Consider the following 20095-nt stretch of genomic DNA (forward strand, 5'->3'; position numbering starts at 1 on the left):
GCTACTGCGCTCTGCGTAGGCAGAAACCAATATGACACAGGTCATTCATTATACTAGGTATTGTCATATTGGTCACTGTCTATGGAGCTCATCTTGGCTGCTGCGTTCTGTATAACCAGCATCGGGCCATCTATCATTGCTCCAAGATCTGGCACTTTCAAGATCCAATTCTTTGACATTAGAAATGTTGTGGAGGGTGCTTGGGGTAATATTTTCTATCTCATAGACTTTGGCACCAGGAGCAACCACTCCTAAACCCTTATATCATTATACCTCTATCTAGATGTAACATCACTAGCCCCGCTTACCTGAGCGGGATTACCTCTTAAGGCGCTGTGCGCACGCTGCTGGATTTACCGCGCATTTTGCCACGGATTTGCCTCGGAATTGCTGCAGAAAATGTGTCTAACATTGCTGCAGTCATTCCCCAGCAAATCCTATGGGTTTTAAAAAATGCTGTGCGCACACTGCGTTTTTTTATACCTGCGGATTTACCCGCGGATTTTCCGCTGCGGAATTAATGAGCATGTCACTTTTTTTCCGCAGGTACCTGTGCTTTTTGCCATAGATAATGGTAAAAACTGCAGGGACCAACTTGCGGAAAATCTGCGGTAAATCCATGGTAAATGTACGGCAAACCGTGGCAAAAACGCGGGTGCGGTTTTACCTTGTTTTTTACCGCGGGTGCGGGATTCTTTCAGAGGGTCCGTTTTTTTTTCTCAAGAAAAATGCACTTTCTAGTGCGCACATAGCCTAAGACTGTACCTTATACCTTACCAAGGTAGGGGCTACTTACTTAAGACAATAGCACAGTCCAGTGTCTCTTGACTAATCATGTATCTCATATCATGGCCTCTCAGTAAATTCTCCAGTTCGGCTCGAACGGCTGCCATGGCCTTAGGGTCTTTCAGAAGAAACAGGAGTAGCCAAAAGGCGGCAGGGCCGGAGTTCCCCTAAATAGAAATGATAGCGAGAGTCACCACATTGTAACAGTGTCATAGTGGGGAATTATATGCTTGATTATGTACGAGGTATATATACACATTGTAAATTACTGGATAAAGATACACTCTGGATGTTATACCTGGTAAATACAGACCTGAATTTTATGCTGGGTAAAATTACACACCTTTGGCAAGATTTATTATAGCATTTGTGCCTTTTTTCAGTTTTTTGGTGTTTTTCATCTGTTTTGTTTTTTTTTCATTTTTATTTGCACCTTATTAGTTTAAATTGCTTTTTTTTTTTAAAGTCTGTTTTATATGTTTTCGTCTCTTTTTAGGTTTGCCGATTCATCAATTCTGACTTATAAAAGTTGCAAAAAGTTTGTGCACATGTGCTATAGTTGTCTTCTGGAGTGATTATATTTATATCCGAATTTTTTTGTGAAAATTTTGCAACATTTAGAGGGACACGTGACTAATTGCTCTAAAAAGTCGCAAAAAATGTTAGACAAAAATAAAGAGAATTTACTATTTTAAAGAAAATTTGAAAATTATGTGCGCCATTTTGAAGAATGTGATGCAAAAAAAGTCAAAGGATGTTACAAGAGAAAAAAAAGAACAAATATGTAGATTATTAATCTGGCCCTCCATGTTATGCTGGGTAAATATACTCACAGGATGCCATGCTGTTTAAATACCGGTACATACTTGAATATTATAGTGAGTGGACATGGTAGGTATTGTACACACTGAAGTTAAATATTCATTATATGCTGTAGATACAATTAGGTCCAGTGATCGAATCTTTGTGATTTGGGCTCTGAGTGCCGCTATTTTATATTTAAAATGAAACAACTGAGATGCAATTGAAGTAGAGACTTTTAGGTTCAATTAAAGGGGTTGAACAAAAATATAATTTGAAATATTTAGGATTTTTTCAATAAAGCCTTCTCATTTCATGGGCTCAAAAGTAATTGGACAAAGTAACTTTACAATAAATAAAATATTCATTTTTAATACTTTGTAGAGAATCCTTTGCAGGCAGTGACTGCGTGAAGTCTGGAAACCATGGACCTCATCAAACGATGGGTTTCCTTCTTTTTGAGACTTTGCAGATCTTTACTGCAGCTGACTTCAGTTGTTGCTTCTTTGTGCGTCTTTCTGCCTTAAAGGGATGCTCCAACGGCAAAGTAATTTTCTTTCTAAATCTCTATCTATTTAGTGTCATAACTATTTTCTAATATACTTGCATCACAAATTCCCTACCACTATTTTTTTCTCCTGCTTCCTCTCTGATGAAGCTTCGTTTGAGAATCCCAGTGCATGTTGGAATAGTCAAACAAAGCGTCATCAGCAGGAACAGTGTACAAGGACTAGCTAAGCTTCTGAAACGAGTGTCACTGATGCTTTTTTCAGCGAGGGGGCAGAACCTGTGGCAGTAACTGCAGCCTTTGAATTCAGATAACGTTTTGTTTGAATACCCTATAATACACTGGGATTCTCAAACAAAGCATCATCAGAGAAGAAGTAGGGGAAGAAATATAGAATAGCAGTTACTGTAGTTAGTGAACGGTAGGGAATTTTTAATGTAAGTATATTAGAAAATAGTCCTGATTATGTCACTAAATAGATAGGGATTTTAGAATGAAAATTATTTTGCCTTCGGACCATCCATTTAATAAGTTTTTGTCTTAAGCATGTGAAATGCAGCTCTGGAGGGTTGATATCTGGTGATTACCTTGGCCATTGCGGAATATTTCACTTCTTTGCCTTAGAAAACTCCTGGATTGCTTTTGCAGTATATTTTGGGTCATTGTCGATCTATCCTATGAAGCGCCATCCAAACAACCTTCCTGCATTTGGTTCAATCTGAACAGAAGGTATCGCCCTATACACTTCAGAAATCATCTGATTGCTTCTGTCTTCAGTCACATCATCACGAGTGACCCAGGGCCATTGGAAGCCATGCATGCTCAGCCATCACAATGCCTCCAGTATGTTTTACAGAGGATATGGTGTGCTTTGGATCATGAGCTATTCCAGGGATTCTCAATACTTTCTTCTTCATTCTTATACAGGTTGATCTGATTTTCATCTGACCACAGAATGCTTTTCCAGAACTGGGTGGTTTTGATATTTTTTTACAAAATCTAATCTGGCCTTTCTGTTTTTTAAAGCTGATTAATGGTTTGCACCTTGTGGTGAACCCTCCATATTTGTTCTCATGAAGTCTTCTCTTTATGGTAGACATAGATACTGAAACACTGAACTCCTGGAGAGTGTTCTTCACTTGGGTGGTTGTTGTGAAGGTTTTTTTTACTTCATCATGGAAAGCATTTTGTAATTATCCATCACTGTTATCTTCTGTGGACGTTCAGGGCTTTTTGAGTTTCCAAGCTCACCAGTACACTCTGGGTTGTTGTTTTTTTTCAGAATATACCAAATTGTTGATTTGGCCAGTCCTAATATTTATGCTATCTCTCTGATGGAGGTCTTCTTTTTTTCAGCTTCTAAATGCAAATGCCACATCTGGAATCAGCTCCAGACCTTTATGTATGTCTACCTGCTATAAATCCCACCTGATCTTTATATATTAAGCTGAGGAGGCATGCTTGAAGTCTCTAGCTATAATTTTTACTATAATATTGGTGTCCGAGTTTAACAATGAACTGGGCCTGTAATTGGAAATGTTTTGAGGATCCCCTTTTCCCTTTGGCAATACTATAATAGTAGCTTCTAACATATCCATATATCTAGCACGTAAAGCCCTCTGAGGCTACTTGAATAGCTAGGTTCGTCAAGTGTGGAATAAGGATTTGCACAAATGATTGATAATATTCATTTTGAAAGCCATCAGGTCCAGGGAAATTCCAGTTTTTAGGGATTGTATAACTGATGCTATTTCTGTGTCCGTGTTGGGAGAATTTAATTTAGCTAACTCATTGTGGTCTATGCAGGGGAGGTAGATAGAATTAAGGAATCTATTAATTGTTTCGGTGGTGGGTTGGGGTTATTTGGGTCACTTTCCAAATTGTAAAGGTCTGAATAATCAGTGGCAAAGGCTTCGGATATGTCCTTAGAGTGTTTACATACTTGGTTCTTGATATTTTTGACCTTTAGGATTCTTGGTTTAAATCTTTGTTGTTTAATTCTGTTTGCGAAAATTTGTGATGGTTTGTTATTTGAATGTTAAAAATTTACTTTGGCTGCACGTGTAATTTTGTTAATTAATAATCAAAATTTCCGCATAAATATCACCATTAAATTTCAATAAATATCAAAAAATCTTCAGATAAAAAAATTCATAGGGATTCAATAAATAAAGGAAATGATTATGTAAATAATGTTAAAATTAATATTTTTTATTTAATAATTAAAATAAATATTCATTACAAATCCATATAAATGTAAGGCAGGAAAAAGTCCCATAAATTATAGCAGCGGTTATACTAGGAAGATAAAGTGCTTAGTGCAAAGACCAGTTATTTAAATAACTATCTATCCATTTGTCATATATAACAAAGTGCACGGTGCAAAGTAAAATGTTCATTTAATATGCTATATATGGAAAAGAATATGGTATAATGATCCTATATAACACAACATTGTAAACATATCCTAGTTTGCAAGGAAAATTATACCTTCTAAGTGGTCTGTGAATAATCCAAAGTATGCCACTATACCCCAACGCGCGTTTCAGCGATCCATTTCCTCAGGGGGTGCTATGAACGTGTAATTTTGTTGTATTCTTCTGACAACAGGATTTCTAGTTCTATTCTAAGTTTTATAAGCAAAGGTTTTTTTGTAGGGAGGATTCTAGTTCTCAGATTTTGTTAATAATGAGGTCTGTTTTTTTCTAATGATTTTTTTTTTCTGTCTGAGTGCCAGGTTATTCTTATTTCATTAATGGTTCGACTCCCCTTACCTGTGTGGCCCAGAGCTGGAGGAGAAGGGCTCTGCGTTGCATTGTCATAGTCACTCCTAGCTCCTGCAGGTGGCGTTGATAGCTCTCCAGCCATTTACTTCTGCTGGGTTTTCTGCAGAGTCTATCTGGGTCCAACAGCTCCCATAGCTTCTCCTTCACAGAATTGAGTTCCTTCTTCTCAACTATAGAGCAAGAGCTCATTAAATTGTATGTATAAAAATGCAGACGGAGATCAGGAACTTTTTTACTCACCTGTCCCCAGCGCTGCTGCTTCCAGGTCCACGGTGCAGTGAATATTCATGACCATAATGAGTGGGCCCGGAAGCAAATGACAGCAGCACCGAATACAGCAGCGCTGGAGACAGGTAGACAGATGAGTATAGAAAATAATTTTATTTCAAAGACCCGTGTTTTCTCCAGTACGTGTGACACTGATTTCACATGGATCACATCAGTGTGTGGTCCGTTTGACATTAGTGCTGCAGGAGAAAAATGGACTTGGAGACACTTGTGCGCCACACGTCCATGAAAAAACAGGCATGTGTGCGCAGACCCACTGATTTTAATGGGTCTGCGTATGTCTGTGTTTCCGGTACGTATGAAAACGGACGTCATACGTACTGGAATCATGGATGTGTGAGGGGGGTCTAATAGCGGCTCCTGGGCTGCCCATTCAGGTAAGGCAGGCAGAGGTTATCGGGGGGGTCTACTGAAATCTGTGCGTATTAAGGGGGGTATGGTTACAGGAAAACTCTACCACACAATGTCCTGTAGCAGGCGCTCCACAGAAATGCTATGCTGCTTTTCCATGATGTTTTATGTCATTAAATAGGATGAACGGGGGAGTGGAGCGCACCACTAACATTACATATCAAATGTGAAAGGGTGCTTACCCTGTTGCGGAAGGGGAAACCAGAGCGATGTGAAAAGAACAAGATTCCGCAATAACAACCAGGGGCACACCAACAATGGTATATAAGAAAGACACCTTTATTAATGCATAGGAAAATACATGTTAAAAACAGTTAAAAGACATACAAAGACAAAACACCCACTGAGCGGGACCCGAGCCCCAATCAGACAGCGATAAATACAGCTGGTGAATATGATATCAAATGATAGACATGTATAGGTGACTAGACAAGGGATGACAAATAGTGCAATGTCAAATATCAGATGTCCAAAACCCACGTATAATACACATAATCAACACTAACACCAAGTCGGAAGCAATAGCCAATGCTACCAACATTGGCTATTGCTTCCGACTTGGTGTTAGTGTTGATTATGTGTATTATACATGGGTTTTGGACATCTGATATTTGACATTGCACTATTTGTCATCCCTTGTCTAGTCACCTATACATGTCTATCATTTGATATCATATTCACCAGCTGTATTTATCGCTGTCTGATTGGGGCTCTGGTCCCGCTCAGTGGGTGTTTTGTCTTTGTATGTCTTTTAACTGTTTTTAACATGTCTTTTCCTATGCATTAATAAAGGTGTCTTTCTTATATACCATTGTTGGTGTGCCCCTGGTTGTTATTGCGGAATCTTGTTCTTTTCACATCGCTTATGTCATTAAATAATGAACGTTCACCCTCTATAGCTTTCAGTATTGCTACAACCATAAAAGTCCGATTTATCAAAATGTAAAATGAACTCAGACAGTAAACTGTATAAAAAATAAAATAGAAACGCCAGAAATAATGGGTGTTTTCTTGGGTCACTGCAACCCTCCACTCGCCATAAAGTAATCAAAAGCGATTAAAAAGCATATGTATTCCTAAAATGTACCAATAGAAAATACCAGTCAGTACACTAAAAACAAGCTTTTATACAACTGCATCAACGGAAAAAATAAAAAAGTTATAGGTCTTAGAAAATGGAGTCATATAACCTTAATTTTTTTGCAAAGGATTTTCCAAAATCATAAAAAAAAATAGTTTGGTGTTTCCAAAATTCATAGGCAGAATTGTATTTTTTTTGTTTTTCACACCATCTCACCCTACATTGATTTTCTTAATTTATTTTCAGCACGTGATATGGTAAAAATAAATGGTGCCATTCCAAACTACGACTTGTCCCACAAAAAATAAGTCCTGACATGTATGTGCAAAAAAGGCCCCCCAAAAGAAATTAAAGCTCAAAAACTAAAACTGGCTCCAGCAGGAAGGGGTTAAACAGAGCAACATGGTCACATGACTATGTATAGTCCTGTATTTGTGACAGTTCTGCTCTTGTATAAAGTATTACAGCTTCATAGTGTATAATATCAGACAGCAGTGTCATCTAGTGGAGCGCAGTATGATTGCAGCATTCTGTAGACATCCAGTTGCCAGTAGGTTATTTCCAGGGGAGGATTGACCGCTGTCCTGACTTACCGGAAGATAATTGGCCACGAGCGCTCTTCATCAGGAGGCGATCAACTTTCCTGAATTGGTCGTAAACATTCAGTGAATGTCTGAGGTCGTCTTCCCTGTCCTGTGCGGACTCCGAGCCAAAGAGGGTTAAATACCCAGATCTGAGAGACAAGGAAACCATCATGTTATCTACAGTGCCCCCTATCTGTGCCATATCAGGAAAAAACTATCACAAATATTCCATGTACCGTAACATCACACCATAGCTGAAGTGTAACAACCCGTCCTCTCTCCATGTCGTCCCTGATGTACTGCTTAATACTGAGGAAAGATGGTGGAACATGGCGCTGGTCAGCTGCTGCAGACTCTGGTGCTGTAGGTGCCTAGAAAAAAAATGCTACAGGCTGGAAGTAGCACAATGGATTGTTGCCTTTGTCATATTCAAGGGGCCGTCGCCATTTTCACACACAAGGGGTGTTAACCTATGTTACACACAACTGGTGGTCGCCATTATTACGTACAAGAGGCGGTCGCCATTATCACACACAAGGGGCAGTCATCCATATTACAGACAAGTGGTAGCCGTCATTTTCACACACAAGGGGCAGTCATCCATATTACAGACAAGTGGTGGCCGTCATTTTCACACACAAGGGGCGGTCGCCATTATTACACACAAGGGGTAGTCGCCATTATCACACACAAGGGGCGGTCATCCATATTACAGACAAGTAGTGGCCGTCATTTTCACACACGGGACGGACGCCATTGTTACACACAAGGGATGATCGCCATTGTCACACACAAGGGGTGGTCATCCATATTACAGACAAGTGGTGGCCGTCATTTTCACACACGGGACGGACGCCATTGTTACACACAAGGGATGATCGCCATTGTCACACACAAGGGGTGATCATCCATATTACAGATAAGTGGTGGTTGACATTATTACGCACAAGAGGCAGACACCATTATCCCACACAGGGGGAAGTCGCCATTATCACACACAAGGGGCGGTTATCCATACAGACAAGTGGTGGCCATTATTTTCACACACAGGGGGCAGTCACTATTGTCACACACAAGTGGTGGCCGCCATTTTCACACACAAGGGGCAGTTGCCATTAATAAGCACAAGAATCGGTCATCCATATTACAGACAAGTGGTGCTTAACATTATTACGCACAAGAGGCAGACACCATTATCCCACACAAGGGGCAGTCGCCATTATCACACACAAGGAGTGATCGCCATTGTGACACACACAAGGAGTGGTCATCCCTTTACAGACAAGTAGTGGCCGTAATTATTACACACAAGTGGTGGCCGCCATTTTCACACACAAGGGGCAGTTGCCATTAATAGGCACAAGAGTCGGTTCCCATTGTGATTACACATGAGGGGCATTCATAATTATTCATAATTATTATTTTTAAGTGCACAGGGACGGTCAGTATCGGTATGTTGGACTCCATTTATATCCTATACTTTATGGCCGCAGGTAACAAACATTTCACCTGCAGGAAATTGCAAAACTGAATAACCAATGAGAGGAGTTATTTTATAATCATGTGACCCAAGCCCTGCCATATTACCGCAGTGCAGTCTCATACCACCAACATTATATGTCCCTAACCTTACATACCATAGCCTGTACGCCCTCCCCTGTGATACCGTCATGATTCATACAGATATAACCCACAGGATTCTTACGTTTTTAACATTCTCCTCTCCATGGCAGCATCATAATCAGGGAGACGGACATCAAACATCCTTTCCATTAATATTTTTGCATATTTCCCAAAATCAAGCTTGTCAGGGGACTCCATGAGGACGCCATCATAGGAGTGGGGGTCCAGCAGCACTGTCACAAATTTCCCAGCAACCTGGACCTGAGGGATACAATGAGAAGCTATGGTGTGTAAGGGGGTACTTATTGTGAGCGTCTGCAGTGTGGAGGGTTAAAATAATGAAGGTCTGCTGTGTCAGATATGATGATGATGGTCCATAGCCTGAGGGATATGATAGGGGGTCTGCTTTGCGAGGGATATAATGGTGAGAGTTTACAGTGTGGAAGGGGTATGATGGTGAGGGTCTACTGTATGAGCGCTATTATGAAGATGAGTTTGATGGTGCTGGTCTGCAGTCTGAGGAGTATGATGGTGAAGGTCTGCAGTGTGGAAGGCATATGATGGTGAGGGTCTGGAATTGTGATGCCCTGGCCTATCAGGTCATCACAGGGTATTGTGCAATCTGCCCTTCAGCAGAGTATTCGCATCCTCCTTGGTTACGGATCCCTGTCCTTTGGTGTTGCTAAGAGCAGAGCCAGTCAAAACTCTAGGAACACTTTGCACCACACCCACCAGACACACCATTGGGGGAGCCTGAAGGGAATAGGGTCACCCACTTGGGGGGTTGGTAGGGGAAGTGAGAAGTGTCAAGAAGAGAGAAGTGTGAGGAGAGGAGAAGAGAGAGGAGGTCAGGAGCAGGGCTCCTTGTAGAATACTAGGTGGCAGACATTGGTCTGGGTCTGGTAGGAGCTAGAACCCCAGTCGCAGGGGATCGTGTCAAGGGGCACGGATCTGCCGAGGAGGGCAGCCGGCGGCCTTGAACCATCTCTGGGCAGGGGCCGGGCCACGACGGGGTACGTGGACCCTAGGCCAGGAAATAGCTTCAAGCGTCCTAGTAATTTACCCGACGGGGGTGAAGTCTTCAAGTTTCATCCCTCACCCACTCCAAAATTGGGGCACTAGCGCAAGGATGGGATAGGACTTTTCCCAAACACAGTCCAGAAAATCCCAAGCGAGAACCCTGAGAGCAAACTCACTCTGTTAGCCATACGGGTGAGCAGGACCCAACTAGTTCCACACTACAGGGTCCAAATAGTGAAGAAGGTGCCACGGAAAAGGTCACAGGCTAGCAAGCAACACCAAGGGCACGTATCCAAGCGTGCTCCCTCCTTCCTGCAGCGGTGCTCAGAATTCTGGTTTACAAGCTGTCGGTGTCAGTATTCTTGGACTGAGTGAGTACGCAGAAACCCTTTCTTCCCCAATGGCACCCCTTCACCAACATCAACGGGCTCCCGAGACAAAACCCCTACCCACGAAGGGGTTAAACACCTTGCTGCCATACCACCGGGTGCCCCCAACAGCAGTGGTGGTACTCCATCTTACCAAGCACCGTGGGTGTCGTCACGAAATTCCAATCCCCCTGTACATATCTCCCCCTTTTCAATTCGAGTGTCCACGTGACCCCAACACCCGGGTCCGGAGACCCCTCGAGCCACCGCGGTTCCAGATTCGAGCGGCTTGGCCGCTGACACGGGGACGGTACACAATATGAAGGCTAGGATGATGGTGGAGGGTCCATTGTATGAGGGTTATGATGGTGAATGTCCTCTGTGTGAGGGATAAGATGGTGAGCGATATGATGATGGTGGTCTGCTGTTTGAGGGCTATGATGATGATGATGATGAAGGTCCGCTGTATGAGGGGTATGATAGTGGGGATTTTCTGTGTGAGGGATATGATGGTGTGGGTCCACTGTGTGAGGGATATGATGGTGAGGATCTGCAGTGTGGGAGGGGTATGATGGTGGAGGGTATGATGATGGGGTCCACTGTGTGATGCCCCAGGGCTGTGGGGTACTCAGTCCCGTGACCCTGGGGGTCGGCCCGAATAAAAAGGGGTAAAAATAAAAGAAAAGGGAGAAATAAAAATAAAGAGTTTTTCGACTACGCAACTTGCGGTATTCGGCCAGGTTATTTGAAGCCGCCACTGCAGGGTCCTGCTGGGGCTGATGGAGTTATGCAGCTTAGGTGTTTTGGGCCCTCCGCAAGCAGGGCTAGGTCCCAGCAGTGGATGATAGGGGATGGGGATTGTAGTGGGGAATTGTTTGTGTAAGTGTATGGAGGCGATAAGGAAACAGTCCACACCAGTATTGCAGTTTTAACTTGCTTTGTCTTTACCTGGTTTCAGTGCTTGGACCCGCTGCTGCCGGTTCCAGGTGTTCCCTCTCCCCTTGTTCTCCATGCCAGTTGTGACCTGGGTTAGCTGTCCTCCGTGCACTCTCATTTTTGATGGGCTCCCGTGGCCTAGAGCTACTTGGGAACCCCTCCGATTCTGTCTCGGTCCTATTGCAGGCAGCCTGGACTATTTAAGGGGTTCAATTCCCGGTCCCTTCTTTGCTGCTGATGCTTCAGACTCTCTGGTTGGCGATGGACCCTGGAGATCATCTCGCCTGGCATATTTAACAGTTGACCATAAAGTGTCCTGCTGTCCTAGGGTCTGCATGCCGCCTCGTGCTGAGTCCTGTGAGCCTAGGTTCCAGACTTCCACAGGCGCCCCACAGTTCCTGGTGTATTCCACCTCTACAGGTAACCCATGGTCCCTGGAATCCTGGTTCCTTACTCCACAGTCCCTCACTCCTGTTACATCGTTCCGTTGTTACTCCAGGTCTTGCTACACCTTTCTTTACTTTCACTCTTTCACTCCTCCGCTCTCCTCACTCCTAACTCCTCTTCCCTCAACTGACTCCAACTTGACTACTCACTTCCTCCCGCAAACTTTTCAACTGACCACTGGCCCCTCCCCTTGCTGGGTCTCTCCCTACAGATTGGGTGCCGACTATCCAATCAGTGCCCATCCCTTTTACCTGTTACTAGGCAGTTTCCCAGTTTGGTGCTGAGGTTTGTGTATGGCCTGAGGGTGCTGATGTGTTGACTGGCACAGATATTGCAGGGCTTGGGTTTCCACGTTCACATTTTGTGGCACCTGGTACCGCAGGGGTGCTACAACTGTGTGAGGGATATGATGATGAAGGTCCGTTGTATAAGGGGTATGATGGTGGGGATCCGCTGTGTGAGGGATATGATGATGAAGGTCTGCTGTACGAGTGGTATGATGGGAGAGAATGTAGGAGTATTCTATATAAGGATTAGCACATAGTGTTACAATCTATATAGGGGTCAGAGCAATGGGTTATTATATATCAGGATAAGGTTCTAAAGTTATTATGTACCATTAGATACAAAATAGTATTATTAGGCTAATGGGACATGTTCTGTATAGAAGTCCTAAGGTGCACAGTCGCCTTTCCTCTCCATGCACTGTAATTACTCTCGTCCATATCTGTCACCCCGCACATGGAAGATTTCTGTGTTTTCATTGTTACTAATCTTAATTTAAGCTTGGCACATTCTTTACAAGTGACTTATTTCCTGTTTCTCAGGCTTTTTCCATCACGTAAGGCCGCATTAAAATAGGTTGTAATTTTGTGTAGAGGGATCGTGAATTAGCTGGAATAGGGCATGGTTAGGGTGTGACAATGGGTGCAAAATTGTGCCAAACGTTTGTGTTAAAGAAATCGTGTAAAATGAACCAAGAGGTTTGGCAACGTTAGACAAACTTGTTACTGTGATACTTTTGGTGCATTTTCAGGCTGCCCCATTGGTCTCACCCAATAGTGGGGTGTTAAGAGGCTGTCAAGGCAGCCAGGAGATTTCTGGCTTCCGTGTCTGCCATGGCATTATCCCTATGAAATAAACAAGAAAGTCGAAATGCTAAAATTACCGTTTAAAAAAATGAAAAGCGATTAAAACATCTTATGTGCCCCAAACTGATACTAATTATAACGTTCGCTTGATGAACAAAAAACAAACTTTCCCACAGCTCCATTAACTTAAAAACTAAAGTTACACATCTCAGAAAATAATGCCTCAAGCTCATTCTGAAAGTTTTTAAAAGAGTAACCGTTGTTTTAATTTAATAAGTCATGAGATCACAAGAAAATAAGTGACTTTGGAATATGTTAGAGAAATCTGCTTCTTTCTACTTCACGATTGATCTTTTAAACTCCTCTAGTTTTGTATAGAGCTGTCCTTTATTAGATAGCATCCCTTCTTGCTATGTATAGTGCTGTCCCTTATTACATAGTATCCTCTATTGTTATGTATAGTGATGTCCCTTATTATTACATAGTATCCTCCATTGTTATGTATAGTGCTGTCCCTTATTACATAGTATCCTCTATTGTTATGTATAGTGCTGTCCCTTATTATTACATAGTATCCTCTATTGTTATGTATAGTGCTGTCCCTTATTACATAGTATCCTCTATTGTTATGTATAGTGCTGTCCCTTATTATTACATAGTATCCTCTATTGTTATGGATAGTGCTGTCCCTTATTACATAGTATCCTCTATTGTTATGTATAGTGCTGTCCCTTATTATTACATAGTATCCTCTATTGTTATGTATAGTGGTGTCCCTTATTACACTGGGGTCATGATACAGTGTTGGGGAAATACTGGAGGCCATATTACAGTGTGAGGAAAATACTGAAAGCCATGATACAGTGTGGGAGAAATACTGGGGAAAATACTGGGGGCAATCCATACAGTGTGGGGTTAATTCTGGGGGTCGTCCATACAGTGTGGGGGACATACAGGGACCATCCATACAGTGTAGGGGGACTACTGAGGGCCTCATGGAGTGTGAATAGGGAAACTGAGGGCCATCACAAAGTGGGTGGCTACTGAGGGCCATCATACAGTGTGTGGAAAATACTGGGGGCCATCCATACAGTGTGGGAGGACTGCTGAGGGTCTCATACAGTGTAAGTAGGGCTACTGAGGGCCATCATATAGTGGGGGACTACCAGCGGATGACATATCATGTGGTGTATCAATCTATATGGTGGCTGTGGGGGGTATCTTGCTATGTAGAGAGGAACTATATATGGGGGTGGGACTCAGAAGACATTGTTAAATGTTATGTGGACACTTTATTGTTATAGGGGCAGTGGATTGTGAAATGGGCACTCTAAGGCTACTTTCACACATCCGGTTTGAGCAGTGCGGCTCAATCCGGCTGTGAAACCTATGCAACGGATGCGGCGAAAACACCGCATCTGTGGCGCCCTGGACAAGCCAGGTCGTCACAGAACTACACCAACACACCCCACACCCCGGCTAGTCACACCAAAGCCAAACACAAAATCCTTGTTGCCTTCCTCCAGGGGCTGATGTCCACACCAGGGAGTGGGCCAGGCGGTTGGTCCCGCCCACCGAGGAGTTCACAGTCCTGGAGGCGGGAAAAGGAGAGAGATCAGTTTTGAAGGTTGAGGAGTGAGGAAGTAAAGTGGTAGAGGAGCAGTCTGAAAGCGTCCGGGTGTGTGGCCCGGACGGAACAGCAAGGTTGGCAGACAATGGTGACCGTCTGCAGGAGAGGCTAATTGGAGCAAACCGTAAGGACCGTGGACGGGCGGTGGCCCGGTGGTACCGGATCGGAGAGTAAAGAGAAGCCAGCACCATCCGGCAGGGCTTACGGACCCCGACCAGGCTAGGAGTCGCCGTAAAACTGGTCAAATCCGTTAGCGAAGGGAACCTCCGGTGTTTCCCAGCAGTCAAGACCCGATTGAAGGCAACAGCTCACACTGTAGAGGGAAACACAGTCACCGCCAAGGCTACAGTTCCCAGGGCCAGAGCCTGCGGGCAAAAGGGGCTCCTTCAGCATCTATCCAAGCTGGGGAGCGGGTTACCGGTGGGAAGCCATTGGAACCGTAACACAACACAGGTGCAGGGAAAGGCAGTCACCATCAACCTGCCGGGAGAAGAAACACCGCAGCCGTCTGTGGGACACGTCCATCCAGCCGTTTGTTTTACCAGAGACTTTGCATTCGTCATTGGCTGTGTGAGTACCACCGTGCCGTGCGGCACAGCGCTGCCCCCGTGACCCTGCACCTCACCAGGCCCCGTAACCCGCCTGCCATCCATCCCTACCTCCCTCACCGGGCCCCGGGACAACCAACCCCCTACCCACGGAGGGAAGAACCAACATCCAAGCTGCTCCCTGTCATCGCTCCCGGGATCCCCGTCCAGAACAGCGGTGGTGTCACCAATCTCACCACCAACCGTGGGTGGCGTCACGGACAATATCCCTAAACCCAAACCACCCCCTTTCACTCACGGGCGAGGAACGCCGCTCGAGTCCCCGGGATCCTTCCCACCGCTCGAGCCACCACCGAGCAGCCGCAGCAGCAGCAGCCGGACCCGAGCAATGGGTGAGCGCAGCGTCCCCTCCTCCGCCCGCGACACATCCTTTGCATAAGTTTTTACATGCGGCCCGTCCGGATTTTTCCAGTTGCGGCACGCTACTGAGCATGCGCAGTGGAAGAAACCGCATGCGGTGGCCGGATGCGTTTTTTCCGCATCGCGCCGCATCCGGCATCCATAGGCATGCACTGAAAAATGCACCGCAGTGGCCGGATGCGGCGCGATGCATTTTTTTTGCCGGACAAAAAAACGTTGCCTCCGGCCGCCGCTTTAATTAATTTTGCCGCATCCGGAAAAATATGGATGCAACGCAAAGCCATCAGGCACAATCCGGTAACAATGCAAATCTATGGGGATAAAACGGATGCGGTACTGGATCCGTTTTACCCGTTTTTTTCCCGGATTGTGCCTGATGGAAAAAACCTGATGTGTGAAAGTAGCCTTAAGGCTACTTTACACACTGCGATATCGGTCCCGATATCGCTAGTGTGGGTACCCGCCCCCATCTGTTGCGCGACACGGGCAAATCGCTGCCCGTGCCGCACAACATCGCCCAGAGCCGTCACACATACTTACCTGTCCGGCGACGTCGCTGTGACCGGCGAACCGCCTCCTTTCTAAGGGGGCGGTCCGTGCGGCGTCACAGCGACGTCACTGAAGCGTCACTGAATCGCAGCCCAATAGCAGCGGAGGGGCGGAGATGAGCGGGACGTAACATCCCGCCCACCTCCTTCCTTCCTCATAGCGGCCGGGAGGTAGGTAAGGGGAGCTTCCTCATTCCTGCGGCGTCACACGCAGCGATGTGTGCTGCCGCAGGAACGAGGAACAACTTCGTTACTGCTGCTGTAACGATTTTTAAGAATGGACCCCCATGTCGCCGATTAGCGATTTTGCACGTTTTTGCAACGATGCAAAATCGCTTATCGGTGTCACACACAACGGCATCGCTAATGCGGCCGGATGTGCGTCACAAATTCCGTGACCCCAACGACTCCGCATTAGCGATGTCGCAGCGTGTAAAGCCCCCTTTAGGCTACGTTCACACATCAGTTTTTTGGCATCAGGCACAATCAGGCGTGTGACTGATGCAACGGATCCGGCACAGAATATGCAAAAACGGATGCGCCTGATCCTTTTATTTTATGGATCCGGTATACCTGATCCGTCAAAAAACGGATCCGGTGCATCCGTTTTTTTTTTTGCATCCGTTTCGTCCGTTTTTTTACTGGATCCGTTTTTTCAATAAATTGGAGCATGCTCAGTTTAAAAAAACCGCATCCGGCGGCCGCAATCGTTTTTTGCCGCATCGCGCCAGATCTGGCGTCCATGGGCTCTTATTGCAAATCACGCCGTATCGGCGCAATACATTTTTTTTCAGAGACAAAAAACGTTCAATGAGACGTTCCATCCGGCCGCCGCATTGAGTAATTACGCCGGATCCGTCAAAAGCCGGATGCAACGCAAGGCCATCAGGCACAATCCGGCGCTAATACAAATCAATGGGGATAAAACGGATCCGGCGCCGGATCCGGTTTTTTCCGGATTGTGCCTGATGGAAAAAAAAATGATGTGTGAACGTAGCCTTATGGACTTATTACTTTCCAGGGGGTAAAATGTGGGCACTGTTGTCTAGGGCACTAGCACGGACCAATAATAGGCAATATTACCATCTAGAGGGCATAAAGGAGACATTTTACTTTGTAAGAGGCACAGTGGTGGTCATTATTATGTCAGGAAGCCTCTGACAAAAACAGGATCAGTTATAGGGACATATTCGGAATCAGTGGTTCAGCATTGGGGTATCTCTGTAGGATGAGACATTTGTGCACGTTGGAAATAGATGGGGACGGTGCTGGAAATATGAGAAGTTAAATGTGTCTTTGTTGTAATCTCTGCAGACAAGTTGTGAATGTAAGAAGATGTTATGCTGGTCTGGGCCAGATGGAAAAGATGAGAAGTGTGAAAAACTCCATCAGAAAAAAACCATCAGCTGTAATATCAATGTTAATCTGTGTATAGGGGTGCTCAGTATCAGGGCTGTAATCTGCTGAGCAGGCTACCATCAGGGCATGACAACCATGACTGGTGTATGGGGCCCGGTGAAGAGGGGTCCTAACTAGGACCCAGGGTAATTACTTAGCTTTATTAAATCCCAGGCTCTTCACCGGGCCCCAGTCACATTAGCCAACGTGGCTAATTTGCATGTGAAGGGGCTTCGCATACAAAAATAGTCATGTGCTGGAGATAGAATCAGTGGAGCAGAGCAGGATGGCGCATATCAAGCTGAAATGCATCCCAGCTCAGAGAGAATGCTGCACGACATGGGAGTCGGGGAGGGTGAGTAATATTTTTTTTATTCTTTTTGCGCAGACAAATATGCCAGGAGGGGCCCAGGAAGGGGACATATATACAAGGAGGAGGACATATATACCAGGAAGGGGACAGAAACCAGGATGAGACATATATACAAGAATGTGCCCAGGAAGGAGACATATATACCGGAAGACCCCCAGGATTGGACATATATACCAGGAAAGGGACAAATAAACAAGGATGGGGATATATACTGTATGCCAGGATTTTATTTTTTTTGCAACAGACAAATATGCAGGATGAGCCCAGGAGGACCTATATATATATATACTGTATATACATATAATATACACTAGAGTTCAAAAAGTTTGGGGTCACCCAGACAATTTTTTATTTTCCATGAAAAATCATACTTTTATTTATCAAATGAGTTGCATAATGAATAGAAAATATAGTCCAAACATTGACTAGATTAGAAATGATGATTTTAACTTGAAATAATAATTTTCTCCTTCAAATTTTGCTTTTGTCAAAGAATGCTCCCTTTGCAGCAATTACAGCTTTGCAGACCTTTGGCATTATAGCTGTTAATTTGCTGAGGTAATCTGGAGATATTTCACCCCATGCTTCCAGAAGCCCCTCCCACAACAGCTCAATAGGGTTGAGATCTGGTGACTGGGCTGGCCCCTCCATTACAGATAGAATACCAGCTGCCTGCTTCTTCCCTAAATAGTTCATGCATAATTTGGAGGTGTGCTGTGGGTCATTGTCCTGTTGTACGATGAAATTGGCAACAAGGACAGGCAACAAGCAGAAGAGACTTGTTTGGGCTAAAGAAAACAAGGAATGGACATTAGACCAGTGGAAATCTGTGCTTTGGTCTGATGAGTCCAAATTTGAGATCTTAGGATCCAACCACCGTGTCTTTGTGCGACGCAGAAAAGGTGAACGGATGGACTCTACATGCCTGGTTCCCACCGTGAAGCATGGAGGAGGAGGTGTGATGGTGTGGGGGTGCATTGCTGGTGACAGTCTTGGGGATTTATTCAAAATTGAAGGCATACTGAACCAGCATGGCTACCACAGCATCTTGCAGCGGCATGCTATTCCATCCGGTTTGCGTTTAGTTGGACCATAATTTATTTTTCAACAGACAATGACCCCAAACACACCTCCAGGCTGTGTAAGGGCTATTTGACTAAGAAGGAGAGTGATGGGGTGCTACACCAGATGACCTGGCCTCCACAGTCACCAGACCTGAACCCAATCGAGATGGTTTGGGGTGAGCTGGACTGCAGAGTGTAGGAAAAAGGGCCAAAAAGTGCTAAGCATCTCTGGGAACTCCTTCAAGACTTTTAGAAAACCATTTCCGGTGACTACCTCTTGAAGCTCATCAAGAGAATGCCAAGAGTGTGCAAAGCAGTAATCAAAGCAAAAGGTGGCTACTTTGAAGAACCTAGAATATAAGACATATTTTCAGTTGTTTCACACTTTTTTGTTAAGTATTTCATTCCACATGTAATTCATAGTTTTGATACCTTCAATGTGAATCTACAATTTTCAGAGTCATGAAAATAAAGAAAACTCTTTGAATGAGAAGGTGTGTCCAAACTTTTGGTCTGTACTGTGTATATATATATATATATATATATATATATATATATATAGTTGGCTTTTATTGATACAAAACATATAAGACTGACAAAAATGAAGGTTGAATACCACCTATCTATTGACTTACTGCCACACTACCTTTAAGGTGAGGCTCTACGGCCTGGTATTGGGTTGTTTTGGGATTATATTATTTATCTAGAGACGCTGCATTGCTTGTATACATATTGTACATTCTATTATCAGTGCCCTAATCCTTCATTGGGGATATAGACAGGATTATTATGTCCATCCCCTCATTTCATCCAGGATTATGTCCATCCCCTTATTTCATCTATTCTTTTTCTCTTGTCAATCATGTTTTTAACCTTTTTTTTGTCAGCCTTATGTGTTTTGTATCAATAAGAGCCAAGATTATATATAAATAGCTGGGTGTGCACATTTTTGCTATGCAGCTTTTCCTCTCATGTTACAATTCTTTTTTTTTTTTGCATAGTTTAAGTTAGCACCCCACACTATATTTATTACACTGTGGTGCCCACTACTTCTTTCTTAGCAAAGTGTTGCAAGGAGCAGGGTGTGTGAGGGGGATATTATACAGTGGGGCAGTGTGTGTGTGTAGCGCCCCTGAACCCATCAGGGTGCTACAGGGTTCTGCATCCTCACCAGGATGCAGGGCCTACCCCCTAGGCCCCCGGAAGACTAGTGCCGGTCACACACAAAAACTCCAGGTAATCCACGTTTTCCCCAACAATCCCCCAAAAAATGGTACAAGGCTAGGGTCGGACCAAGCGATGGCCGCCTAGAGGTGGAGCCAGTCCAGTCCACTAGTTGACTAGGTGGGAGGGGCAGACAGTGGAGAGTAGTCAGTCGGAGGAG

The 20095-nt window shown here is 44.4% G+C and overlaps 1 protein-coding gene across 2 annotated transcripts in view; it reads right to left on the reverse strand.

Annotated features, from left to right (window-relative positions):
* The window catches only part of PTGIS (prostaglandin I2 synthase), a 49223-nt gene that overhangs the window by 19760 nt on the left and 9368 nt on the right, over positions 1 to 20095 (reverse strand). For both annotated transcript variants that reach the window (XM_075347861.1, XM_075347862.1), the window contains 5 exons: positions 8951 to 9129; positions 7482 to 7616; positions 7255 to 7394; positions 4870 to 5051; positions 797 to 953 (listed from right to left, as the gene is read on the reverse strand). In XM_075347861.1, the coding sequence (XP_075203976.1) occupies positions 797 to 953; positions 4870 to 5051; positions 7255 to 7394; positions 7482 to 7616; positions 8951 to 9129 (793 nt within the window). The remainder of the gene's footprint in view (positions 1 to 796; positions 954 to 4869; positions 5052 to 7254; positions 7395 to 7481; positions 7617 to 8950; positions 9130 to 20095) is intronic.

This window comes from Anomaloglossus baeobatrachus, chromosome 5 (assembly GCF_048569485.1).
Source record: "Anomaloglossus baeobatrachus isolate aAnoBae1 chromosome 5, aAnoBae1.hap1, whole genome shotgun sequence".
NCBI classification, from domain to species: Eukaryota; Metazoa; Chordata; class Amphibia; order Anura; family Aromobatidae; genus Anomaloglossus; species Anomaloglossus baeobatrachus.